At 54.8% G+C, this 26,018-nt stretch overlaps 11 protein-coding genes across 11 annotated transcripts; 4 read left to right on the top strand and 7 right to left on the bottom strand.

Moving 5' to 3' along the window:
• Positions 1–528: 528 nt before the first annotated feature.
• G647_01888 (uncharacterized protein) lies at positions 529–1,698 on the bottom strand (the record flags this gene model as incomplete). Its single annotated transcript, XM_008725287.1, has 1 exon — positions 529–1,698. One exon carries the CDS (start codon positions 1,696–1,698, stop codon positions 529–531), a length of 1,170 nt encoding a protein of 389 aa, XP_008723509.1.
• A 901-nt stretch (positions 1,699–2,599) lies between these two features.
• Positions 2,600–3,340, top strand: G647_01887 (uncharacterized protein; the record flags this gene model as incomplete). Its single annotated transcript, XM_008725286.1, has 1 exon — positions 2,600–3,340. The coding sequence occupies one exon, from the start codon at positions 2,600–2,602 to the stop codon at positions 3,338–3,340; it is 741 nt and encodes a 246-aa protein (XP_008723508.1).
• A 4,260-nt stretch (positions 3,341–7,600) lies between these two features.
• Positions 7,601–9,373, bottom strand: G647_01886 (uncharacterized protein; the record flags this gene model as incomplete). The annotated part of the gene is made up of 1 exon (XM_008725285.1): positions 7,601–9,373. One exon carries the CDS (start codon positions 9,371–9,373, stop codon positions 7,601–7,603), a length of 1,773 nt encoding a protein of 590 aa, XP_008723507.1.
• A 684-nt stretch (positions 9,374–10,057) lies between these two features.
• Positions 10,058–13,288, bottom strand: G647_01885 (uncharacterized protein; the record flags this gene model as incomplete). The annotated part of the gene is made up of 1 exon (XM_008725284.1): positions 10,058–13,288. One exon carries the CDS (start codon positions 13,286–13,288, stop codon positions 10,058–10,060), a length of 3,231 nt encoding a protein of 1,076 aa, XP_008723506.1.
• Positions 13,289–13,625: 337 nt separating this feature from the next.
• G647_01884 (uncharacterized protein) lies at positions 13,626–14,348 on the top strand (the record flags this gene model as incomplete). The annotated part of the gene is made up of 1 exon (XM_008725283.1): positions 13,626–14,348. One exon carries the CDS (start codon positions 13,626–13,628, stop codon positions 14,346–14,348), a length of 723 nt encoding a protein of 240 aa, XP_008723505.1.
• A 129-nt stretch (positions 14,349–14,477) lies between these two features.
• Positions 14,478–14,869, bottom strand: G647_01883 (uncharacterized protein; the record flags this gene model as incomplete). The annotated part of the gene is made up of 4 exons (XM_008725282.1): positions 14,478–14,567; positions 14,619–14,689; positions 14,741–14,778; positions 14,829–14,869. 4 exons carry the CDS (start codon positions 14,867–14,869, stop codon positions 14,478–14,480), a joined length of 240 nt encoding a protein of 79 aa, XP_008723504.1.
• Positions 14,870–16,226: 1,357 nt separating this feature from the next.
• On the bottom strand, positions 16,227–17,015 carry G647_01882 (uncharacterized protein; the record flags this gene model as incomplete). The annotated part of the gene is made up of 1 exon (XM_008725281.1): positions 16,227–17,015. The coding sequence occupies one exon, from the start codon at positions 17,013–17,015 to the stop codon at positions 16,227–16,229; it is 789 nt and encodes a 262-aa protein (XP_008723503.1).
• Positions 17,016–18,637: 1,622 nt separating this feature from the next.
• G647_01881 (uncharacterized protein) lies at positions 18,638–20,347 on the bottom strand (the record flags this gene model as incomplete). Its single annotated transcript, XM_008725280.1, has 1 exon — positions 18,638–20,347. The coding sequence occupies one exon, from the start codon at positions 20,345–20,347 to the stop codon at positions 18,638–18,640; it is 1,710 nt and encodes a 569-aa protein (XP_008723502.1).
• Positions 20,348–20,852: 505 nt separating this feature from the next.
• G647_01880 (uncharacterized protein) lies at positions 20,853–22,101 on the bottom strand (the record flags this gene model as incomplete). The annotated part of the gene is made up of 4 exons (XM_008725279.1): positions 20,853–21,214; positions 21,258–21,728; positions 21,780–21,888; positions 21,958–22,101. 4 exons carry the CDS (start codon positions 22,099–22,101, stop codon positions 20,853–20,855), a joined length of 1,086 nt encoding a protein of 361 aa, XP_008723501.1.
• Positions 22,102–22,785: 684 nt separating this feature from the next.
• G647_01879 (uncharacterized protein) lies at positions 22,786–23,810 on the top strand (the record flags this gene model as incomplete). Its single annotated transcript, XM_008725278.1, has 2 exons — positions 22,786–23,099; positions 23,162–23,810. The coding sequence occupies 2 exons, from the start codon at positions 22,786–22,788 to the stop codon at positions 23,808–23,810; spliced, it is 963 nt and encodes a 320-aa protein (XP_008723500.1).
• A 542-nt stretch (positions 23,811–24,352) lies between these two features.
• G647_01878 (uncharacterized protein) lies at positions 24,353–24,949 on the top strand (the record flags this gene model as incomplete). The annotated part of the gene is made up of 1 exon (XM_008725277.1): positions 24,353–24,949. One exon carries the CDS (start codon positions 24,353–24,355, stop codon positions 24,947–24,949), a length of 597 nt encoding a protein of 198 aa, XP_008723499.1.
• Between the last annotated feature and the right edge of the window lie 1,069 nt (positions 24,950–26,018).

The following is a 26,018-nucleotide window of genomic DNA, read 5'->3' as shown; positions in this document are numbered from 1 at the left end:
CAGCTGCTGCAATCAACGTCCGGGAAAAGCAGTACATCATTGAGAATGTCGGAGAATCCTCTCCTGCAGACATTCATGTACCTCGACCGGAGACATTGTGGTCAAGAAGGATCCCCCCTAGCACAGTCGAGGCAAACGTTCGCTCAGCATTAGGCGGCCGCTTCTGTCATCCCATGACCACATCTGTTCTCAGCTCTGCTATATTCTGGATTACCCGCGTCGCGAACCGCGCTTCCCATAAAGTCCCATGGAAGCTTCTATGCTATGATCCCCGCTCAAATTGGTCGTAGCAAGTGGTGGGCAATGCGGTGTTGCTTGCACGCTTCTCGAATGTGGATGGCAACAGTTCTGGTTGAATACAGCATTTCAGGCGAGCACCAAGACACAGCTTCCAAAGCCCCTACTGGGGAATATCCGAAGAATCACTGTCTAGTCACCGCTTCCCCTGTCCTCGAGGTCTAATCCGAATCAGCGCATCTTCCGAACCTAGACAATGCAAAGTTAGGGCCCATCATTGGCCGACGATGATCATCGTCCCTTCAACCGTTCAAGCATCTCCTCGCAGCCATCAGCACTGAAATGCCCGATCAGACCCTTGTAAGTTCTCTTGGCGAAGTGCTCGGCCCTGGTCAGCATCTTGTCCTCAAATGCTTTGATCGCGAATGGGATCTTGGTGCTGTCACCGTCACACCCAATGATGGCGTTGGCGAGATCCAAGGAGTCAACCATGGCAAGGTTGACCCCGACACCAGCATAAGGCGTCATCAAATGTGCAGCATCGCCGATAAGCGTCACTCCTGTCTCTGACTTCCAGCGATATCCCACGGGCAACATCCACATCTTGCGTGGGACGAGTTTGTCGTCCGCGTCAAGCAGAGCACGCTTCAGGTCAAAACCGCAGTCTGCATAGTACTGTTCGACAAGCTCCTTTTTCGCCGTGTCTGGCTTGGCCCAGTCAATACCACAATCCTCAAGCCAAGATTCTGGTTGACGGATACCCGCATATACACGGATGCTGTTGTTCCCAAGTTTCTGGCACTGGATGGCTCGACCCTCGTCGAACATGAAGCAGCTCCCTGCACCAACGAAGTCGCTCAGCCACTGGTGTTTCTTGTCGAACTCAGTAGCCCAGAGCTCAATGGCGGTAACTCCGGAATAATAGGGTTGTTGGTCCGTGAGGTAAGACCGCACTTTGGACCAAGCTCCATCAGCGCCAACCACAAGATCAAATCCTTCTTCGTTGCTGTCATCGAAGTGGAGGTTGTACTGCGCCGGACTAGTGGATGCCTTCTCCACGTATTGCAACTTCTTTGCCCAAACTACAGTACCAGGTTTTAGGGACTGAACGAGTAGCTGCCGCAACTTCATTCGATCAATCTCTGGTCGATCAGCGTATTCTTCGCGTCGAGTGTTACCTTCCATGTTCTCATCGAACACAACCCTGCCGTCGAATTTGACCAGCTTCATTGCCTCGCCCTCAGGACGGGCGTACTTTTTGAATTCGTCGGTAAGATCCGCGTGCTTCAGAGCCAGCTGCCCTCCGTGAGGATGAAGATCGACTGTACCACCTTGGTCTCGGCCGAAGGCTTCAGTGTCGAGTTCAAAGACAGTACAAGATATGTTGTTGACCTGAAGGAGTCGTGCGAGCGTGAGGCCTGCAGGACCACCACCAATGATTGCGATGCGAATGCTGCTCATGATGACACTGTTGCTGTAATGGTGATTGTGGTTTCGGCTGCTGAGCGGGCTATCCAGTACGTGGGTGTCTGTCGTCGACTTCCTTGACACAGAGGGACTCCTTCCATTTTATCTCACGTTCGATTGACTCACATGGCCCGTCGGTCGATTCCTTTCCACCGCTCACGCACAATCTCCATATGCCGCCCGCGTAGCGACCCTAAGGCGCCAGTTAATGGGCCAGAAGCGCAACATGCCATCATACTTTTCAGAAGCGGGTTTGGTGGAACGAACGACAGGGCCAGTAAATGGTGAGGCATAACCATTCGCGTAACAGCGAGCCTCGTGTCAGATTCAAGACCGAAGACCGAAGACCGAAGCTTGTGGCTTGCAAGCTTTGCGGGGCCGAAGACAAGTTGATGTGGCCCCGTTGTCGCTGACTAACAATGAAGACGTTGATTTGCTGGTGCTCATGTTCGATCAATCGATATCCGACTCGAAAATGGACCTGTTGCCATTGAATGATACGGACACATCTTGCAAGGGGTTCCTACCGCATCCAGATCTATGCGGGATTCTGACATCCCGGTTCGGCCATGCAGCGATTCTGTTGTCAACGGCGCCGATGCTGGGTACCATCACGGCTGGTTATGCGCCGCCCAATCTGCCCCTGCTGCTTGCTGCGTGCTATGTCAACTATATAGGTCCGGCTTGCTCCGGCGCTGAAATAGCATTCTCGTTCCTCAATCCCACAGCATATCACAGCAGCGACACTGACGAGCACGGTCTGACTAGATACGATATCGAAAGATACAAAACATCAACAAGCAGCAGGCTACTTCAGTTGTGACCAGATCGACAAGATCTTCCCAAGCAGAACCCTCCGACATTTGACGAGCCAGAGCCATCCACGCATTCGACAATGTCTACCTCCGCCAGCACCACAACAAACGACCTCCTCGCGACATCCCTGAATCCTCCTCCTCCTCCACCACCACCACCACCAAAGATCGCCGTAATCATCTGCTCCCAACGCTCCCCCCGGATAGGCGATCAGATCGGCATGTTTGTCTACAACGCCCTCAAGCAGTACCAGACCACCGCTTCGGACTCGAGCTCGTACGAGCTCTGTCTAGTCGATCTAGCAGAGCATCCGCTCCCGTTCTTCGACGAGCCGGTCATCCCGCAAACAATCACCAACCCGATGGATTACCACCACGAACACACGCGGCGATGGTCGCGTCTCATCTCTTCATGCTCTGCGTTCGTCTTCGTCACCCCGCAGTACAACTGGTCCTTTCCGGCCAACCTGAAGAATGCGATCGATTACCTGTTCAACGAATGGGCCGGCAAACCCGCCATGGTGGTGAGTTACGGAGGCCACGGCGGGGGCAAATCGGCGGAGCAGTTGACGCAGGTTCTTTTGGCCGTGAGGATGAACGTGGTGAGTCAAACTGTGGGCTTGATGTTCCCCAAGCAGGGAGAGGATGGGAGGGCGTTCCTGAAGAAGGCTGCGAGGGGAAGCGATTTAGGCCTGGCCGAGGAGAAAAGCCGCGGGGGACTAAAAATATGGGCGAAAGAGATGGGAGCGGTCAAGGAGTTGTTCGCCGAGTTGGTGGGGATGATGTTGTTGTTGTTGCAGGGTGCGAAGTCGGCGGACTAGGGAGTGCGCGTGCCCAGGCGAGGAAGGATTGTACTTGTATCGGGTTTGATTTCAAGCCAAAGCAATTATGTAGCAACCGCGTCTAGCCTGCGCCATTACAATCAACACGACATGACAAGACCATACCCAGAGCCCCGAGACGCCGGCTGTCAGCAGTCCAGAGGTGACCAAATACACCAGACAGCCTCTTGGAGCCTGGTGTGGACAGTAAATGAAACATTACCTCGATCGACCTTTCGGTGTGTTCGGAAGAAGACCCAACCTATTAGGTCGATTCCCTTCGAGGCCCTTTCCCAGGTACCTACCTGTGCCTCTCTATAAACATGGTCACAACGGCCCGATGTTGGCTCACTGTAGCCTCGCACACAGTGAGAACAGGGAAAGACAAGATCTGGATCAAAGCAGCATGTATTGATTGTCGTATCCAATGCCAGTCCGACTACCTGCCAGGTTGTACTAGTACTGGCACCTAGAGGGACCAGCACCGTACGAACGACATTCAAGTACCGATGGAACCATTTCTTTCACCTTCATGTTGCGAAGTGGTCGCACGCCAACTGTGGACTGAAGCACGAGCTGAAATCACGTCGCCTCGTAAAAGCTGCCCGAGATGTGCTTTCAATTCACCGATCTACCATTTCTCTCTCTCCCTCCTTCTCTCCTCCCGCATGCGGTATGCCCGAGCCCGCGTACTCACTTGCACGCCATCGTTGTCCTGTGCCCCCCTCGCCACTGAATCGTACTGTGCACTAATAGAGATATAGTGATTAGCGGTTCAAGTTGTTTCGGACAGACCATATTCCCGCAATTCAGTCACGACTCACGACATACCTAGGTCGGAGTGCTTACCGCGTACTACGGGTGTATGTACGCTTAGCAAGAGGTTGAGCTGGGAGGTCCGATGCTGCACCAGCCCGACACAGCACAGCTGTAGGTTCGGCACGAGCCACTGAGGCAGATATACCCGGCGGCACAGCCTCTCGCGGCAAGTTCGCCTGGAGCGGGCGCTGGGGCTGGGTCTGGAGCTGGGGCAGCCATGACGGAGCCGAATGAAAGGAGGGTGACGAGGACGGTGGTGCCGGTGAGGAACTTCATGGTGATGAATAACTAGGTTGGAGATGGGCTGGATGTTGGAAACGAGATGAGATGCTTGTCGTCGAGTATAGGCGAGGTGCGAGAAGGAAGTTGGAGGTAGAGTTGATTGCTGTGCGCTGCTGTGCTCTGTGGAAAGATGGAAACTGGCCAGCCCAAGTCCCTTATATAGATCCGTTCTCTGAGCCGCCACCCTCGTCGATGGGATGGTTTGAGGACGGCGACGAGTCCCTCCGTCTTCGAAGCTGTCTAGGGTCTGCCAGCACATAAGAATCTCCGTGTTCAGCTCTGGTCAGCTTCAAGACGGATTGCATTGCATTAAGTTGCAGACGCAGAGGTGTGCAGCCCGAGGTAACGCAACGCAACCTTCTTGTCCCGTCCTTCGTTCTTCGTGTCTTGGACCGGGTATGCCATGGCGAAGAACTCAATCGGCAGCCCCTGCCCTTCCCACCTACACCGAGTAGCAATGTATCATCTGTTTCTCAAACGGACATGTCCAGCGCGGACTGTCCTTCGCCGATGTTCAGAATGGAAGGCGCCAGGCGTGTTGCAATGCACGGAATTCACGTTATCCACACGACACCTACAGTATTGTCTTCGCTAAGCCGAAGTTGCAAAACTTCAAGATCCATCGTGAAAAGAGAACGGAGGCGGTTCTCACTCCTCGTTCAGGCACAGGCTGCTCCTCAATCAGACACAGACTGGAACCAGTCGGTCAGCCGGCCAGCCACTCTCTCGATACCGGTAGTGGTGGAACGCACCGATCAGACATCGTGACTTCAGCCGTTGCGAAGACGGCGACAGTCAGGTCCGGCCCATGACCGCGACTCTAGTCAGAACCACAACCATAGCCACGACCCATGATCGTACTCACGCCCGATGGGTGACTCTCAACCAGCTTCACAGCTTTACCGCTCCATACCCCATATTCTGAGTACCAAGGGACCAGCGGCCGACCATTTACATCCAGCAAGCAGAGTGCATCCTTCGACGTGTCGAAACGTAAAGGCGGAGACCCCAGGAATCGGAAGAGAAACAGGCGGTAGTGTGCTTCACTCCGCGCTCAGAACCGGAAGAGCACGCTGTGTTGTCATGAACTTACATGCGCTTCCTCGTTACCTTCTGCTTTGCGCTTAGACGGCCGCCTGTGTTTCGCTGTTGCATTAGGAAGGTTCGTCTCCTGTGGACAGTATGTGAGGGATGCCAACGGCGCCAAGTCCGCTGGAAGGATGGGGGATGCATGGGCGGTGCATGCATATGACTGTGGCTTTAGCCTAAATTTTGCCGAACACATGTACGAGTACACAGTACCGTGGACCGTGGACTGTGTGGTGAAGAACCGACACATCCTCCGGGCTGTGTACTCAGTCCTATGCACTAATTACCCCGTACACACCTAGTAGGTGCCTAGACGATCCTTGGCTCGTAATCTGTCCGTAAGTGGTAATCCGTGCTCCACTCCCGTGTTGTCGTTTGTGCGTGAATGAAACGCAGCGATCGAGAGGGACAATACTCCGTACCAAGGTCCTGAAAAGCATGCCATGCCATGTGCTTCCGTCCGGTAACGGCACTACGAAGCCGGGTTAAAAGGTTCATAGGGCTCAAAAGGCGTCGGGCCTGAAAGGACTGTACCCGAGCCCTGCCTTACCGCCGACTTACTTGCCTCTCCAGTCTGAGTGGTGTGAGTGAGTGTGCATATGAGACAACGAGGCTAGGAATGGAATGCATACTGTAGTTGTTGGTCGGCAGTCTGCTTCATGCTCCCCCTCGAGATGGCGTAGAAAATGCTTAAACTTCGGTACTGTATTGGTGATGTGTCCAAGCATATCCAGATATGGTGGTGGTGAATCCTTCATGTACACACATACGCATGCATACCTGCATGTCTGTCTTTGGAACGGTCCAGGGGGGCACTGCGGACACCTCTGGGTTCATTTCACTGAATTAGAGAGGCCCGGTTTCGCGAAAGGGTGGTAGCCTCGATCCTAAGACATGAGTACACAGTACATAGTAGGTACGCTGTATCGGATCTCGGTGTAAATGCCAAAGGGCGCTCCGGGCTTCAGCTGATGATGGACATTTCCTCTATTGCCCAACGAGTCGATCCTCTGTGGACTGATGAGGCATCAATAGTCGAGTGCGAGGTACAGTACAATAGCCGAAATATGAACCTACCACATACTCACCTGCTCCAGTCATATCCCCCGGCAGCATATTGGTATCTCGTTCGCCGTCCTTTCTCATTACTCGGGCCAAGAATGTGCTTCGTGCTCGCAAGAATGGACCGGTCTGGTCAGTCATCATCACCCTCCCCAGATCTCCTGTACAGGGGCATCGTGAACCGGTCCACGTTCCTTGGGACCCAGGGGAGTCCTGCAATGAGCTGAACGCATCAGATTCTTGATCCAGCCCGCTTGCAAAGCCGAGAGGGTCGGCGCCTCAACAGCAACTGTAAGTTGATGCTGTTGCTGGAAGTAAATCCATCATGATGTCTCCTCGACCGAACGACCAACAGTGGCTGCTTGATGTCTGCCCAAGAGCAGGTCCTTGATTGTCACATCACTTTTCGTCTTCACACTTTGAGTTTGCTTTGGTTGATCGTCCTATTCACACGTACCAGCAGCGCGCCAGATTGGTCGAAAGTTCTCTTTGAGATACATATACATGCCAACGTCGTGTGGGTGTCATACTTGAATGGAGGGACGGAGGTCCCTTGTGCTCTTCGCAAAGGCAGGCTTCTAGGATCTAATAACGCTTCTCACGAGGCTGCTCTGAGCTAATGAATCCACGACAAGTCGCGTCTTGCTGCGGGGCCGAGCACTGGTTGTGGTCGCCTATCTTGCAGTGTGCCGAGATGTAGTCACGACGTGCTTGTTCTGCTTCGCCATGCCGTGACGGAGATTCAGAATGGCATCAATCGCGATGATCGACCGCCCTCTGGACGCTGAACAAGGATTCGTCTTTGGTGCTGTCTTTCGCGACATGGCTGCCACAGCGTTGGCTCGAGTACCTGGTATGTTTCTTGGTCTCATCTGAGTGTATCTATGGACTGGACAGGTCACAGTTAAGCAGCATCCCAGGAGGCTATCTAAAGCTCACCGAAGAGTTTCAATCAAGGCTATTTCTATCTCAACGGCGCCCCAAATACGCCCGTCGCTATAACCACTCCTAGATCTCATCTCCCTTTTGTCGCTTCCCGCGTCTCTCTCTGTCCGATGTCCAAGCATCAACCACTAACCTTGCCACATTCATACCACTCAAAGCGGCGGTTTCCATTGTGGAAATGAAACTCTCCATCCCGTTCAGATACCACATCCCCTCCGAGGGACCGCCGGCCTCCGCACACAAGGACCCCGTACACAACTTGAAGGGTTCGAATTTCGTGCGGGGCAGTTCGTAGGGATAGCTGTGCCACACCTTCTCATGCAGCCAGGTTATATCTGACTTCGGGATGGAGGATACAGGATCTTCGAGGGTAGTGGTCGGGGACGTGTACGGGAAACCGAGCAAGGATGAGAGGAATGTACCCGTCAGAGGCGCGGGAGAGAAGATCTTATACAGATACTGTGTTTCGTCAGCGCTCTCGGCTCCTTCCTCTGCGCCATGCATCGTGCAAGTCTCCCTTGGCCCGCAGAAGACGCCGTCGGTGGCTGGATTCAGCACGCCCAGAGTGCTGATGGACCAGAAGCCCGACGGACCAACGGCATCGACGCCCCGCCTGTCGCCCAGCTTCTCCGACATCTCAGCAGAGAGAGTCGTGAGCACAGAGGAAGGCACATCCGCCGGGTCGGCGAGGCCGAAGAATGAAGCTGACAGACGATGCGGCGAGGTAAACAGCGTGACGTGCAGGTCGACGTAGGGGATCTTTTCCGGCGGATTGCGCAGCGGCTGCGTGAATGTGATGTTTGCGAACTGGAACGGCGCCGCGAGGATGAGGACGTCAAACTCGTTCCCTCTAGGATGTAATGCGAGTTGCGTGTTGACCTCCTCATTGTCAGTTGTCAGGTCGTATCGCTGGCCGTGGTTCCTGGTAATGGTCGTGACGCTGGTGTTCAGAAACACAGCGTCCGCCGACCCGTACACCATGTTGTCGAAGATCTGCCAGTTGCCGCCCTCCACGGCCATGGCGCCCTCGATCGCCATGCAGACCAGTGTCTCAAGGCCATGGATGCTCGCGAGATTGCTCGCGTAGTTGACGCGGGTGCTGGCTTGGATGATCTCGCGGGCGAACGAGTCCCCCACTTTCGCTCTCTGGAGGACATCTTTCCCGGAGACGCCGGTGTATTGGTCCAGTCCTGTCGCGTCCACGGCCTCTTGGATATTCCAGAACGGGAAGATGGGCTGTTCGTAGAACTTGAGGAATCCACCCACGGCCGTTCTCGTAGCTTGTCTGGTCCGGATAGGCGCAAGCCCGTATCGCCAGATCAACTTCGCGATATCCCACCATCCCTGCCACGAGGACCTATCGTCATCGTCGTCTCTTGCGGCTGTGAACACGAAGTGCTCCCCATCCCAGACTCCCAGCTCGTACTTCGACTCGGGCACGGACTCGTAAAGTTTGACCGTGGAAGACAGTCCGAAATCGCGGGTCGCGTTGTAGAGAATATGATTGATCTTGACGAAGATGCTGGCACCCAGTTCGACAGGGTAGCGTGGATCATCGAGGGCGTTGACTGTCGTGGTTCGTCCGCCAATGTACGGGTTTGACTCGAAGACGGTGATCTCGACGGGGGTTTCTTCGGCTCCAGTCGAGGACTGGGAGAACTTGCGGAGATGGTAGGAAGCTGAGGAGCCGCCGGGGCCTGCGCCTATAATTGCTATGCGTTGAGGTTGGTGCCATCGCTGAGCATCATCGCCGAGGGGAGATTGAACGTCGTCTGCGGTGACCAGGAGAAGGCGCAGGAGTAAGATGGCCGGAGCCAGCAGAGCGATGCGTAGCATGATAGTATTTACGTGCCTCCAAGGCAATGAAGGCAGAGAAACTACATGGCTGCGTGATATCGAGAGAAGAGCAAGAGGGAAGCAATATTATGGATGGCACCATCTCCAGAGTTCTTATTACTCCTCATGGTCGTAATTTTGCCGAGATCAGTTTGCAACGACATCAACCTTCTATGGCGTCTATCGGCCACGGCTCCAGCTCGCAAGAATGCAGGTGATAAGTCATTATGATTGATGCAGCTGAATATTTTTATTCTACCAGTACTCAAGTGCCAGCATCAGAGAGATACTCAAAGCCGTGTGTATCTTTTCATCATCGATCAACCGTGTTGAGTGCTCTCTTGCCGGTAAGAGCACCAAGGAAGAGGTACTCGAACGTCTATGTCTTTTGTTCCGTTTCAACATTGAATCGCTTTTATTGTGAGCGGCCTTTCTCATGTTCATGCTAGCCCGAAACGCCATGCTGTAATCATGTCTGAGAGGATAAGTTCCCCGTGTCCGAACGCAGGAATCTGGATACGGATGAAGCGACAACCAAGTGGTGTGGGTATCATTCAGAACAAGGGAGAATACCAAAGGAAAGGTGTGGTTGTTGAGGGCCTTACTGCATTCAGCTCTGTTGAACCGAGGCGAAGAACCCGATTACATAGCACCTGTCCTTCAAAGCCCGGGAAGCCAGGTGACCTATGCGACTGAATCTGTGGCGGCTGATGTGGCGGTTGTGGATGGTTCAACACCTTCCATCTTGTCGCTTCCAGCAGAGGGTGCTGCTTCTGGTTTTTGCACCGGAGTCTTCGGGGGCTCATTAGCAGGCGCGGTTGAAGCCGAGTGTGGAGGAGATGGACGTGAAGCAACGGCCTGTGCGGAGGGATCATCTTGCGACGTAGGTTTTACTGCAGAAGCCGATGGAATAGGCTGTGGTGTGCTGGTCTGGGAAGTCGCGGTGACCTGAATCGGTGCGGGCGACCCAGTGCCTATTGAGAACCCAACAAAGCTGGGGTTCCTAAATCGTTGAATGAAATCCTGCATGTGTTTCATGATGGTGGCTTCCTCTGCGCACTCGCCTCCAGGCATCAAAGACTCTAGGTGACCGTGGAGCAGTCTGTTCCTTGCAGACGCAAAGATTCTTTGCCATCGCTCCAGGCCCGATGGGTGGACAGTCTTCAGCATTGCGTTCTCGAAAGTCTTTATGGTAATGAGGCCGTCTAGAGTGCAGGGCATATTTCGAGACGCCGAAGTGCTAGTTGGAATGACTGAAGCTGGCACCGGTGTCGCCCCGGTGTGTGGAGGTCGATAAGGTCCTTGATTAGCTGGATGACCCACGCTCCCATGCGAGGAGCCTTGTTGCGTAGGATAGAAAGGTTGAGCGTGTTGGCCGGGCTGACCGTATGGGGGAGCTTTGCCATGCGGATATGGTGAACCTGACGGAGGCAAACTGCCCGGCGCGGGCCATGGCATACCGTTAGGCGGTGGTGGTAGGGATCCATTTGGACCTTGGCTGTAGAAAGGCGGATGATGTCCTTGAGGGGGCATACCGTTGTGAGGATAAGGAGTGCTGTTCTGCCAGTTGAGCTGCTGAGGAGGTCCTTGAGGGACCGTCTGGCGTGGAGTGGGGATCGGCTTCGGTTTGGAGGCTGAAGCTTGCTGGGTGGCACGTCTTCTCTCTGCTTGAGGCTGTAATGCACCCGGGATAGCCTTCCATGCGAAGCCTTTGCCTTCTTTCTCCCCCTTTTCGAACAATTTGTTCCATTCTTGGTTCAGATTGTGCCGGACACTACTTTGCCATCCCTCTGAATCTACCCTGTGTACAAAGAATGGGAACTTCAGCTTCAGGGCACGGTAGATCTGCTTCAACGGAAGGGCCCTGGGGTGGATGTCCAGCAAGATATCGTAGATAAGTCGAGCATATGGTTCCGACGGTCTAGCAAGCTGCTCCTCCGTCAAGCTCTCTGCTGGGGGGTAGTCTGGACTGGGAGATTTCGACCTCGCCTTCTTGGGTGGAGGTGGCTTTTCAGGCTCAGCAGTCATTTCGATCTCACCTCCCTCGATAGATGGCATGACGTCGCCATCTTCGCCTTCTCGCTTTCGCTTCTTATACTTCCTCTTTTCGGGCTTCAGATCGGTTGTGGGCTCCTCCTCTTTCATGACAGGCTTCTGCGGCTTATTGCCTCGCATCGGTGGTGGTGTCATCCCCCCATTGGCGGCCTTTGCCTCAGCAAGCTTAGCAGCTTTCTCCCTTTCTTTTCGCTCTCGAGTTGACATAATTCCATCTTTGGGCGGCCTGCCAGGTCCACGTCTCTTTGCAGGTAGAGGCAGCCCGTCCGGTCCAAGGACAGGTTCTGGCAGCGCTGCTGGTAAGGGAGGCGGGGCGCTTGGCTGCACCGAGGCTTTGAGGATAATCTTCGTCTTGCCCTTGCCTGGCGCTGGTCTCGGTGGTGAGATGCTTCTATCTTGCTCGTCCGAGGTTGGTGAGGTGCTCCGTGGAGGTGGAAGTGGACTCTGATCGACATCCTCTCTGCCGGACTCCTCGCTCGGAGACTCTTCCTTCTCCTCAAGCGGTAGCCTGAAAGTCATCTCCACACCGGATACCTGGATCTTTGAACCATCACGGAGTTTTCGTACTTGACCACAGGCTAACCACTCGCCCTCCAAAAAGGCACCATTCCTGCCCAGGATATGCATTTGGAAGCATTCCTTCTTGTCACTCCACTCTATCCTTACGTGTCGTCGGGAGATATTTCTGTGACAAGCAACCTCTGATATCTCCTCATTCTGCGTAGCATGGATGGGAATAAGCGGACAACGATTTGCATCAGGGAGATGTTCGTCTGTTACAGGCGCCGGCTTCTCCTCCTCCGGGCCACGGACCTTCTTCTTGTTCTCAGCATCTGCCTGACGTTGAGCTGTTCGATGGTAGTCGAAAGGAGCTGGTGGAGGATGGTAGAGAACTTCCTGAGGTCTGACAACACTACCGGCAGACATCTCAGATGAATGAGAGTGGAGTGGGTTGCCGTCCTCATCTTTGCCATGTTTGAGGACAGGGCCGTCATCGACACCGCCGAAACCTCCAGCCTCGCTCACAACGCTCCCCTGCACCTGGCTGTCGCCGGGCAGTGGAACGCCCTGAGACAAGCCTGAACGTCGTCCACTTCTTCCGCTTGAGCTGTGGCCGCGATCGTGCCCGGCCTTGAGCGCTTCTTCCCTTGCAAGGGCAGCTTTGTAGGCAAAGGCGTCTCTTCCCAGCTCGCATGCGTAGGTGGTGATGTAGTAATTTCCATCGTCAAATTCAAGTTTCGCGAATGCCTCGACTTGCCTCCTCTCTCTCTTCTCGGGAGATGACATTTGAAGGGCGGTAGGCGGCGGCGACTCTTCTCGATATGGTGCGGCCAGACCGCTGCTGGTTGGCAGAGATTCTTCTAGAGCGTCTAGAGGGAGCGGGTAAGGTAATGGTGGTAGCGTGCTCGCATCGAGAAAGTGATCAGGGTAATCGAGCGGGAGAGTGGGAAGAGGGGCATCGGCGATGTTTGGGTCCAGGTTTTGATTGTTGCCGTCGGTGGCTTCTGCAGTGGGATTGTCCTCCACGTCGTCAATAGGCTCAATAGGCAGGTCTGGCAAAGGCGGCTGGTGTGTTTGCGCGTGGGCGGGCACAGGTGCGGTCTGAGGTTGAGTCTGAGTTGAGGTGGGACTGACGGGAGCGAGAGCTGCCAACAGATTACCAACTGCCTGGCTCCTTTGTTGCACGTCCATCTCACTCCATGAAGGGCGACTCGATACGGGCGAGTGGCTTGGTTGTCGGTCTACTTCGTCTTCACGGTCCGAGTCGCTGTGGTTGTCGCGGTGAAGATTCGAGTGGTCAGGCCATGATGTGAAATCTGGCAGACCTCTTGTCGACGTCGCAATGGCCTGCGACGACATTCCGAGGTCTGCAAGATCAACTCCAGAACAGCGCGACACAGTAGTCAGTCATCTATGCGCATGCAAACGAAAAGTTCCCTCGCGGTAGTAAAAGTCGACAAAGAGGGCGGCGAGGCGGACTGTCGATCCTACGGCAGCCAATCAAATGCGTACAACAATTCTCGAGAAGTTGGAGGATCTGGTCGTCGGCCAGTCACAGCACATGCCGGGCTGAGTGCTTTTTCAGACAAAGGGAGCCGTCGAGGATCTCCAAGTCCTGTGCTACATATTGGTGTACCATGACTCACTCCTGCCTGTCAATGCGACGCCTATTGCCTTGCTGAAATCGAGTCCCTTCATGGCGCCCCGGGCAAAGCAGAAGCCAGCCCAGTCAAAAACTGACGGAGTTCAAGCCTCGAAGGCTGTCCCGCCGAACTGGCCGCCTTTGAGTCCAGTCGTGCCCGCGGAACATCTCCTCATTGAGACCGTGCTTGCTGGACAGATCCTGGTCGTGAGGAACCTGTTCACGTCCAGCCTATGCAGGAACTATACCTCTTTCCTGTCTTCATTGCCCTTGACTACAACACCTGGAAAGCCAAAGCGAGGAGAGGCGACTCGTGTGAATGACCGCTTCCAGGTGGACGATCCAGTATTCGCAAGAACGCTGTGGGAGCAGAGTGGCCTGCAATCCTTGGTGAATTCATTTGAGGACCAGACTGTGTTTGGAGGAAAGGTGCTCGGGCTGAACCCAAACATCAGAGTGTATCGATACCGGGCTGGTCAATTCTTTGACAAGCATTATGATGAGAGCATTAGATTACAGTTTGGTCAGGCCAAGCTACATGCCAAAACAACCTGGACCCTGCTCATTTATCTTACAACTTGCGATGGTGGCGAGACTGCATTCTACCCTGAACCATCCAAGAAAGGCGAGACACCGCCAGAGCCGATTGTAGTTGGACTGGAGACTGGAATGGGCTTGCTCCACAAGCACGGCGACGACTGTCTGCTCCATGAGGGAAAAGAGGTGAGGAGCGGTGAGAAATGGGTGTTGAGGAGTGATCTTGTCGTTCAGAGATGACTCAAATAGCCAGACCAATTTGCAGACCGGAGGCTGTTGAGTCGTGACAGGCATATCAATATTGGACTCCCAGCGAAGGACAGTGCTGCTTCAATCGGACCCAAACAATGCTGGCTGGGAATAATGTTGTCACCGCCGCAGATGCTCAGCATCGGTCTCTGCGGTACCCTCTCGGGTTTCTGCCAACATCGAGTCTATGCCTTTGTCCTTGAGTGCTTTCTGCTGAAAGTCAACGCGCGGGCATGTAGCTTAAACTGAAATTGAACGTACGGTCAAGCAGCTCCTATATTGCTTGAAAAGCGGCTCACACTCATCGGTGGATGAGTTTCCTCGCAGATACTCTGGGAGATCTTTCAGTAATTTCGCCACCAAAGTCATCGCGAGAGACCGACTCTCAGAATACCACTTCAGAAAGCACGTATCGTACTTCCTGTCAACCGTCGTCAGCTTGCAAAATCGGCGCTCGAGTGTGAAGCGTACTCTTTGACTTCATTGCATTCAGGAGCGAGGGACGCCGACATGCTGATTATTGGCGGCGCAAACAAGCGCCGGACAGGTGTTGAAGAAGAAAGCGATGAGCAGATTGAGGCAGCCGTTGCATGGTACGGACAGTGTCTGGTGTAGCCTTGGTCGGCGGATTGTTTTTCCGTACCGTGCAATTGTGTCACGGACTGAAGTTCCTCTCCTCACGACGCATTTCCTGCTGTTCGCAGTGTCCGATTTCTGATATACTGGCTCCCTAGCGAAGGCATATCCAGATTGGTGCGTCCGCCTCCTCAGCACCATGCAGGCTGTCGCAATGTGGGCTGTGTATATGGCAGATTCGTTGGCCTCAGCCTCATACCCTAGGAAATCAGTCCGCGCGCACCCTCGTTGATAACCGATTATGCCTTCCAGATTGCCAGCCGCTATGGTGCTCGACCCTACATCGGCCCTCATCGTGGGATGCGAGTGTCGTCCCACTTGTGGAGTGCAGCATAAATTTGATCTCGAAAGCGGCAGCGCTGTACAAAGGGTCTGCCAATGCCATTATCGAGGCATGGAAACTCCTATATTTTTCCCGACGCCTCGTACGTTCAAAAGAGGGCCGTTCCGTTACTCGAAACTCCCTCCGTGCCCCGATTCAAGAACAGAAAACATCTGCCAGCAGAAGAGGCCTTTGAGCAGGTGTCGTGGGAATGCGCTGGGGTTGCAGGGCTTCATTGACGCATTCATTGCACAATATCCTCGTTCAGACCAAGCATAAAGCGTGAAAGAGTTGCCTCCAGGCCCTCAAATCTATCTGGAACAGGGATTGTCTCGAAGGCATCATATTGCATATGCACTAAGATCGGTATGGTGTGCGAGAACTCTCGACCGGGGACTACATCGTGATATTTGTACACCGTTTAATTGCGTGGGATATATGGCCTGGAGCGTTCTACCATTTGGTAAGCTGGGTTTTCCCCCTGAATAGTTCAATCTTCTTCCTCATGACCCTCTCAGACTCTCCCCCTCCTGCATGCTCTTCACTTAGCTTCAAATTGGATGTCGGGTGGCTTGTTCGAGCAGGTTTTAGGACTGTCCGCTTCTCTTCTAACAGCCTCGATTCGCTCTTCCTCACAAAAGCGGTTGGCCGATGCTCGGGTTGTCATGTGCCAGCCCACGATGCTGTACGCTTGTCCTATTCCCATCTGATGGTGCCATTCTCGTTCTCCAGCGGTTAGCGTGACCTATTTCCCTCCAGGCTGTATGCGTTTTGCAGTGGCCCGCGCATTGATATGTCGCTCTTCTGGCTCTGAAGCGAAGCAGGGGGTGCCGAACACCCAAGTTTTGGTGCCTGGCAGCAGGAGCAGCGGTCCTGCGTCATCCCTTCGATTCGATCTCTATCTGCCCCCTTCACAACAGGCCTCTGGCGGCCTTGTCGTCGCTCAATCTGGCGAACGCCTCGACACTCAATCCCTCCCCTTCGCTGCCACCATTCTTGAATCCCGGCATAAGTGCCAGCCACTGGTAAACGCTCCGCCTCAATTCCTTGGGCAATCGGGGCTTCTCCTTGACGACCCTCTCAAACCCATCCACCACCTTCTGCGCCACCTCGGCAATCATACTCTCTCCGACAGTCCTCTTCTGTTCAGCCGCACTCGCACTCTGACCTTGATTCGCGACCATCGTCCGTTGCAAACTCGATTTATACCCGACCATGGAGTTCACGCTGAGCGTGACGGTGCGCGGCCAATTCGAACTCATCAGATTCCACGCATCACCTGTCTCGGTCCCGCTCTGGCCTTGATCACCCGCGCCCCGGAAATCAGTCCTCAGAATCACCGAGGGCACGTCCGCCATCTTCGCGACCATGTACTCCACGACCGTGCCGGCGTCGAGTTCTGCGCCATCGTACGTAAAGAGGGCCAGGTCGCAGGATAGGAGGGCGCGGAGGTCTTCATCTCTGATGGCGTGGGCGGAGAGGTCGCGTTGTTCCAGGTCTTGAGGCAATATGGGGATGAATTTGCCGGAGGAGATGGATTGAATTGCTTGGGCGAGGAGTGCATTGGTGTGTAGTTCGGCGATCGTGAACAGTGGGCCGGCATGATAGTATGTGTATGAGGTTGGTGGGGTGGAGAAGGGTTGAGAGGTCGTGCTCGGGTCCGCGGTGTGCGTTGCCAGCACGGAATGGTCGTCGGACATGATTGCGACGAGGAGGTCGAGGATGAGGACGCTGGAGATGTCGGGCGCGCCGGGGTTTGGTTTGATCTACACGATCTTGTTCGCTGAGAAGGGTTTTCGAAGCAAGGTCACAGCCTGTTTGATCCGCGGAGTAGAGTATGTACTATATGATAGCCGTCTGGGTGCAGTCAGAACAGTCAGCCTTTCTCATCAAGCTGGTGCATTTACCCAAGCTCTGTGCCTGTGTACGACGAATGGATGGGTGGATGGGTGGATGGGCGGATGAATGAATTTCGACGACACCCCAACAACGAAGCCGACAAGGAGTACCTGAGTACCTTATCTCTGTCTTAAAAATGAGATGAAGCCCAAACCTCTCAATGCCGAAGTAGACGTGCCAACCAAGTAAGTATCCTGAATCATGGTCGCGTGCGTCAACCGTGCGACAAGCAGGCGACAAGCAGTAGGTAGTAGGTACGTACACCATTCAAACCGCGTAGAAACGAGCACCATGAAAATTGCAGCACATGCAGTAGCATTAACTGACCTTGAAAACTGTATAGCCCTCTCGTAACCCTCTCTACTTTCTCTGTACCCTCCCTCCTCGTTTGCCTATGTACGTGCGTAGGATGTACGTGGACACCGACAACAATAACAAAGGGAACTTGTCACAGATGGCGAACTGCTTACCACGTCTCGACCACAATTACTGTCCAGTTCTACCTATAATGCGCCAACAAATCATATAGCCGGTACAAATTAATCAAGGACAGTTCTGAGAATCAGCTTCGTGGTGGTCGTGGCTGTTGGAGTCTGACAATGACAATGACAATCTTGGCGCCGCCACAATGAGAGTACGTACTTAATCTAAGGTAGATTCCTACGTGGGTACGTATGGTAAAACTATTCGGAGCTGACCGTGCGTGCCACCTTCAAAACTAGGTACGGCCTCGCGACTTACCTCAGCATCTTCTGATTCTCCTCTGACATGACTTCTGATTACTCTCCTACCGTCTCAGGGTTAATCTTATTTTTTAAAGTCTCTTTACCAGTCGATCATGTGTATTAGTGTAATGTCTTGTTCCGACACCGTAAGACGTCCACCAAGACTAAAGGGGATGGTGATCGAAGTCCAAGGGGATGGTGATTGACGTTGGCTGTACAAGCCTTAACGCCTTCCTTGGAGATGGTCGTCAGAGCGGTTTCGGCCGCGATCGAGCCTATTGACACGGCTAACAATATTTGTATAATTCACAAGCCCCAGGAAACAAGATTGTCGTTGTCGCCGTGGGAGCTATTTCGGTCGAGAGTATCAAGTGGCATCTGGCGTGGAAGAGCGCGGCCGGACCATGAAGAGGGGCGTATGTTAAGGGAGGTCTTCTAGTATAGAAGATGAGCAAGAGGAGAAGCAGTAAGACGAGGACGAGGACGTGGACGAGGATGACAACAACAAAGAATGAAGAAAGGAGAAGAAAGCGAAGAACAGAGAAAACAGGGATACGTCGTTGCGGGTAAAGATATCAGGTAGACACAGGTACGTATGATCGTGTTCTAACACGGCCCAGCCCGGCCGCTGCGACGACCAGAATATCCATTCTTTTCTTTATCTTCCACTTGCCAGGTCGAAAGGACAAGTTAATAGGTCAAGCAGCGCTCAAAAAGTCTCCCACAAAGTCAGCCACCTCCTTGGGTTTCTCGACCATGGGTAAATGCCCAGCGCCCTCGACGAGCTTGAAAGCGGCCGTCTTCCCTTCTGCCGATCCCAGCTCCTTCGACAGCTTCTCCATGCCCTTTGGCAGCACGCCGTCACCCGCGCCGACCAGGAAGGCGCCTCGGCCCTTGTACCCGGCCAGGAGACCCGTGTAGTCGTAGTTGAACAAAGTCTCGACCCCCCGGCTGAACTCGGGCAGCGAATTGGTGTAAACCATGCGCTTGACCCGGGCGATCTCGGGCACGACCTCGGGATTGTCGTACGACTCCGGCACGAACCACCGCCGCACCGTCATCTCGGCGAGCTCTTCGCCCACGACGGCCTGCGGACTCGCGTCTGAGGACTCGTCGCCGAACAGAGACGCCAGGCGCAGCGTGGTGCCCTCTTTCTCCGCCACGGCGATGCGCTGGCCCCAGGTATCTTTGTTGCCGGCGGGAGACTTGGCGGACGTGTCGCACGCCACGAAGGCCTTGATCCGGGACGGGTACTTGAGGCCCGTCGCCAGAGCGGTAACGCCACCCATGGACACGCCCACGAGGCCCGCTGCTTGGGGGACGCGCAGGGCGTCCAGCAGCTGGATGACATCCGACGCTTGTAGATCCACGGTCACGGGGCTGATTGTGCCGCTGGGAATGACACGGCCACGGGCCAGGAAGCGTAGGACGCGGTATTTTTGGTTCTGCGGGCGAGAAAAGAAGTGCGTGAGAAACGCGTCCCAGATGCCCCAGGTCGTGAGGACCGAGTTAACCAGCACCAAGACGGGTGCGTTGGGGTCGGAGTTGCCTTCGAGGCGGAAGGGCAGCACTGCGCCGTCCCGTGTGGTGACGGTCGACTCTATGGCCGAGCCGTATGGTGAGACCTTCGGTAGCGTCTTCGTGACTCCGTCTGCCGACGCCCACGGTGCCACGATGGCCAGGTGGCGTGCTGCCGTTCCAAACGTGTAGAAGAGTTCATATGTGCGTGCCTTGGGCTCCGAGATATCCGAGGGCGGCGCGTTAAGTGTCGACGGCAATGCTTTAGGGTCGGTGGACGGGGTGTATTCGTTGATCAGGACAAAATCGACCTTTCCGTCTTGGCGCGGTTCGAGATAGGACGTCTTGAACCATGATGTCCTCCTCCAGCCGGGGATGTCTTGCACCGTTGGGAGCACAGTGGTTTGGATCCAGTCCTCCACGATTGAGACTTGTTCTGGAGCGAGGAGCAATCGGAGTGTCGTCAGGACATTCCCTTGTTCGTTCTCCCGGAAATGTTCGGGCGCTTCGAGTTTGACGAATGTCTTGTCGTTGATCCGTTCGCCCACAAAATCCAGCGTCAACCGGTCCACCCAGATCTGGGCCATGACATCGATTTCTCGTTGCGTTTTGCCCGGCGGTGCTCGCAGATACTGGTACGGCTGTTCGGTGAACTGGTGCATATCCGTGGCATCGTAGATGGCCAGGAACTCGGGGTCGGCGCGAGTGCCGGCGTTGGGCGCTGGCAAGTCTGTCGCTCGATATCGAAACCCATTCGGCATGAACGACAGCCGTGTTCGGTTGGGTCCGTGTTCATTGTTGTACCAGTCATGGAAGAGATCGAGCGACAATGTCTCCTTGGGCTGCATGGTCACGAACAGCAGCCCGCGGATGGGGCTTGAGGAGGCCATGGCGGCGACTCACACGGCCCCGTCGATACAAAACCACCACGGTATAGAGATTTGTCGTCCGTGGCGAGACCGTGACAGTCCAGTCGGGTGTTTGGGGCTGTAATCTACTCTGCCTCGCCCCTTTCGTGATTCAAGTGGCGCCACGAACACGGTCGAGTGTACGGTTGCCCTGGAGGGTCTGTGGCCATGCACAAGTATGCAGCTCAATACGTCTTCACAGCGAGAAAATCGAGAGCCCGAGGTTTCCGCGAAGTCTGCGTCAGGCGTGCGAAGTATTTGCCGAGCTTCGATGCCTATTCCTACAGTCCTCCGTAATTACCTCCAACTGCATCGGGACGGTCCCGTGGGGCAGGATGGACAAGATGGCGACATGAACTGCTGCCGGGGGGATGCCGGAGCGGAAGACTTTTTATCCGCCGTGGGCGTGAACGGGAGGGGTCAATGGGTCTTCTGCCACATTTCCACATACAGTATACTGTAGGATGCTACGAGTAGAAACCTCAGACTAGTCGTACCAGATGGCATTCATGCCAAAGCCGGGCTCTTTGATGTCCAAATGAGCGACGCGTGAAAGATACTCATCGTGCCAACGGTAGATTTCCACCCATCCGTCTTGATCATCCGTCAAAGCCAACCACTCGTCCGTCCAAGGACAAGGACTCACGGCGTTCGAGTGACCGCCGCTATTCGGGGTCGGACTGATGCAGAGCTGTCTCTGAACCTGGCCCTGCGGTCCAAGCTTGAAGGCGCTGATATAGCCGGTCACGCTGGACGAGTTCGACCGGGCGGTTGCGAAGAGATACTTCCCACTCTGCGAACAAAATACCACGTCGGATCTGTACATCTTCTTGAGGTCTCGGACACCTGCTTCTCATTAGCCCTATGTGGTATTCCCGCATCAGGCGCGTACCTGGAGGAACAAGCGGATAAAGATCTTGGGTGAAGACGGGGAGGTGGGTCGTCTCATCGATCACGTAGACCCCCAGTCTGTTCCCGGCCTCCATCAGCACGTAAAGGTAGTGTCCACTGGGATGAATTTCCACCCATCGAGGATGATCGCCCGCCGAGGGTGCATCGACGCTGCCGACCAGGGTAAGAGTACCGTCGCTCGCTTTCTTGTGCGTCCAGATCTTGTCGGCCCACATGTCGGCGGAATACAGATAGGTCTCAGTCGGGTCAAAGACCATTCCGTGGATGGCGGATTTTTCGCTGTATTCGTAATTTTGGATATTCTTGTCGAGTGTGCCCTTGTCGTCGACGGAGAAGACATTACCGTAGCCTGCATGCTCGTAGAACGGATTGCCATAGACGCAGTAGGGCGGCTGCTTGGCTGCCAGTACAAATATCGCTCTCGTCCTGGTGTCGGCGCTCTGAGCACGAGCTGCCTGGCGTCAGCCCAAGTTCAAGCTTGCAAGAAGCCGCGCCGACATACGGTCATGGTTCATCGGATGCGAAACCTCATGTGAGATGTTGTCTGGTGCTTTGACGGCATGGCTGGACCACTTCTTCATCGACGCTCCGTAGATGTTTCGCCGTGCATGCTGCTCGCAGGGATGTTGTCAGCAGAGCCAATCTCAGGGCTAGGCCGCACACTCGCTGATAGTCCTCACATCGAATGTCATCCATGATATCGGCTCATCCGCCGGGATGGATGTTTTCTTGCCCAGCTTCAGGGTCCAGGCTTCATCGTCGAACTCGACCGTGAAGATGGCACCCGGCGGCGTCCATGTCCCTATCATCAGATGGTGTTTCATTTTGGGCACTTCCGTAGTAGGACATTCTCAAGAAAGCCAGATCACATGGCTACGGTATTTCAAGACGGCCCATGCCGAGTGTCTGACCCGGTCAAGCCTTGTCAAGCCCTGTTCGCCGTGGGGGATGCATAGTGGCAAACCACGAGCAGCACGTCCAGCCCATCCAGCCCCGGAATGCCCCGCAGATCGAAAGACTTGGAGATGCCGAATTTGATTGCCGGCATGATCTCGATACGTGTCGCTAGCTAGCTGTTCTTCCAACTACCGGGTTTCCAGGCGAGATGCGTGAGGCGGCACGACTTGCCGACAGAGGATCCAACCCTCATGCCAGATTCCGGCCTGCTTAGACTTGACACCGTCCCCATTGGCCCAGCGTGGGCCCGTGTTCGCTGCCGCGGACGAAGGGTTCCTCAGGATAGAAATCGCGGAGGGAAGAATCCAACGTCATGAGCCGACTGTCGTTGCCAGCTAGTGCTGTGCGTTCCCTATGACCAGCCCATATATACTGCCACCGTGACCCTGCAAACGGCCGAAGTCTTCTTGCTATATCGCATCTCTCAGCTTATTCCAGCTTTCGTCGTGCAACCTGCGTCTTTAATCAACGGCCTTGGGACTGCGTGACACGATCACTCCTCTCACGTACGACATACTCGCAGTTCGCCTACACACCCTTCACCAGCAAACATGTCGTTCCAGAATGTTGTCGAGAATTCGACGTCAGTCAACCTGAACGGGGTGACGAACGGGCACACGGCCGGTCACAAATATGATCCCAACTTCACCGACAGCCTCATCAACGCCATGGGTCCCAAGACGCCCGACCGAGCCAGATTTGTCCTCGCAAAGCTGATCCGGCATCTCCATGACTTTGTGCGCGAGACAGAACTGACACCCGAGGAATGGATGCGAGGCGTCCAGTTTGTCAACGCCATCGGCCAGATCAGCGATTCCAAGCGCAACGAAGGACAGCGGATCTGCGATGTGCTCGGCATCGAATCGTACGTGAAAGACTTCCCTGACTACGTAAATTCTCGAGAGCTGACCACGCGGCGTTCCACAGACTGGTCGATGAAGTAGCCAACAAGATCATGCTCGACAGTGACGAAACGCCCACGTCGTCTACCATCCTGGGCCCGTTCTGGAGTCCCCACGCGCCGTTCCGGGAGCTCGGTGACAGCATTGTTCAAGACCCATACCCGACCGGCAGACTCACGCTCATGCACGGGGTGGTGAGCGATTACAAGACCGGCAAGCCCATTTCCAACGCCATTGTGGACATCTGGCAAGCCTCGGCGAACGGCAAGTACGATTTCCAGGATGACGAGCAGTCCGTCAACAACCTGCGCGGCAAGTTCAGGACCAACGACAAGGGCGAATACTACTACTATTGCTACCACCCGACCGCATACTCGCTCCCCACCGATGGTCCGGCTGGCGTCTTGCTGAATCTCATGGACCGCCATCCGATGCGACCGGCTCACATCCATCTCATGGTCAGCGCCGACGGCTACAAATCTCTCACCACCCAGCTCTATCCCCGGGATGACCCCTATGTGACCAGTGACTCCGTCTGCGCCGTCAAGGACGATCTGCTGCTCGACTTCAAGCCCTCCAAGGACCCCAAGGCCGAACTGGATCTGGAGTACAACGTCACGCTGGCTCCCTTGAAGCCCGGCCAGAAGGCGGGCTGGGTCCATACCGTGTTCTAGGCATTTTCAGCAAAGGTTTCTTGGGGGTTCTGGCGTTTGCTCTTCTCTTGAATGCATGATTGCCACGGGGGAGGTGTGAGGGCTCTTTTTGCAAGCCCTCGACAATGCGAAGGGAGCATTTAGCGCTCCATCGATCCCTGTAGCCGTACCGGACATGGAAATAGCATATATGATCATCATGACTGATAATTAAGCAACCCCGCGAAGCCTACCTATCTCCCACGAAAGGGTGTTTTTGCACTTCCGTCCTAACACCTTTGGGCCACTGTACTCTTAATTGCCGTGATCCTCCATTCTGTGATGTTCAATCAGACGGTCCCCGATGCCGGCTTGTGCGGGCGCGCAGAGAATTTGTTTTAACGGGTACTTAATGTTACTCAACGTACCCTCACAACCCCGCAAGTAATTCCATGAACTCGTTTTCTCTCTGTGCTTTTAATTCCCACTTGTCGCCCTTTTCCCTCTCTCTCTCTCGGGGTGTGGGCCCCTACTGCTCCAGAGATACATTTACAGCATTACGAAGTTAGGACCGGTGTGCCACCATGCGCCTCCCCTACGCGCCGTCCACCCCGCCTCCGGACTCCCCCTCGTCCGTGGCCGAGATCTACGCCCGCATCGCCGCACGGCGGAAACCACGCCCTCTCATCCCACTCGACCTGACGCTGCTGCACTCCCCGCCCGTGGCGAACGGGTACAACGCCTTCGTGGGCGCCCTGCGCACCGAGACCATCGTGTCGCAGGCCCTTCTCGAGCTGGCCATCTCGCGCGTCGCCATCCTCACCGGCGCCGTGTACGAGTGGAACATCCACGCCGCGCTGGCACTGAAAGCAGGGCTATCGCCGGACGCGCTGGAAGTCGCCCGCCGCACACCCAAGGGCGAGGTGGGAGACGCAGCTACGCTGAGTGACAAAGAGGTGGCCGTGCTGAGATACACGGACGAAGCCACCGTCGATGTCAAGGTGCAGGACGCCACCTTCGACGCCCTCAAAACACATTTTGACAACCGCGAGATCCTGGAGCTGGCCACGGTCGTGGCTGGGTATAATGCCGTCAGTAGGATTCTCGTGCCGCTGGACGTCGGCGAGAACAATGACAAGCCCATGAAGACGGTGGACGAGTTGGTCGCGGCTCTGACTTGATACAGTGTATTGCGGAGGACTGTGTAGTCATGCATGCTAGAGTCTAGGTAGGGAGGTAGGTAGGCATTGCTGGGCAAGCGAGAACAACAACCGTGTTTGCGCCTCGTCTACAGACGGAGCGATACCTATAATACCTATGCTTGCTCAAAAAAGGAGCAGTGTCAGCAGAGTACCTACAATTCAATATATTCTGCTTAGTCCCAAGGGGTGTCAAAGTATTACTTAACCCAGAAATGACATTCCAGTATTCAGAGACCAGTCCACATAGACTTCCACCGCTGGAAAGACCCTTCCAGTCCATACTTTAGTAAAAGAAGGAGATATAGCCGGAGATGGAGATTCCAAATCGAACTACTCCGTATGTATCCTATGCTAAGAGAGCGGGCTCCCACCACTGGCGAGACACGCGTGTTTGATCACTCACCCCACTCGCGGCAAGCAGGGGGGGGAGCACAGATGACAAGGCTGCATCTCCCACGACCAGATCCGGGTGACTCCTCCCCGATCGCTTCGAGAGAAGCCAAGTCTACTTAAGCACTGTGAGTAGTAAAGGTCTTGGGACAACGTGTCGGTAGCGAGGCTGGTCACTTAGTAGGTTTCTTTACCACGCAATGCGAGCCACGCCGAGTCGATTCGACCCAGGCTCTACAGAGTACATGTAGTGTCGAGCTAGTCTACGAGTATCAGCCAGGCACTCTATACTCCGGTGTCCGTCCAGCCAGCAACATGCGCGGCTGTCAACATGCCACGCACGACTTTCCCTGAGGACGAAGAGGTCCGGGTCGCTTTGGATATTTGCTGATACTCACCCTATTCGCGGACCTTCGTGACTTTTTGTCTCCCTGGTACGGCAGATACCCTTTCTTGAGCGGAGTAGCTGCCAACGGCAAGGCTCGGAAGGATGAGAACCGATGAAGAGACAGTCCCCCAGATATAGTGTATTAACTTCGTTCGTCCGAATCAGTCCCCCCGACGTGGACGAAACCAAGGCCTTTCTCCTCCTCTGCCCTCCGCTAAACCACCACACTCACCTTGTACAAGACGCGACGTGACGATAACACCCGGATAC

The sequence above is a fragment of the Cladophialophora carrionii genome (assembly GCF_000365165.1).
Source record: "Cladophialophora carrionii CBS 160.54 unplaced genomic scaffold supercont1.1, whole genome shotgun sequence".
Taxonomy (NCBI): Eukaryota; Fungi; Ascomycota; class Eurotiomycetes; order Chaetothyriales; family Herpotrichiellaceae; genus Cladophialophora; species Cladophialophora carrionii.
The sequence above is the reverse complement of the archived record's forward strand: the minus strand, read 5'-3'. Positions and strand labels throughout refer to the sequence as shown.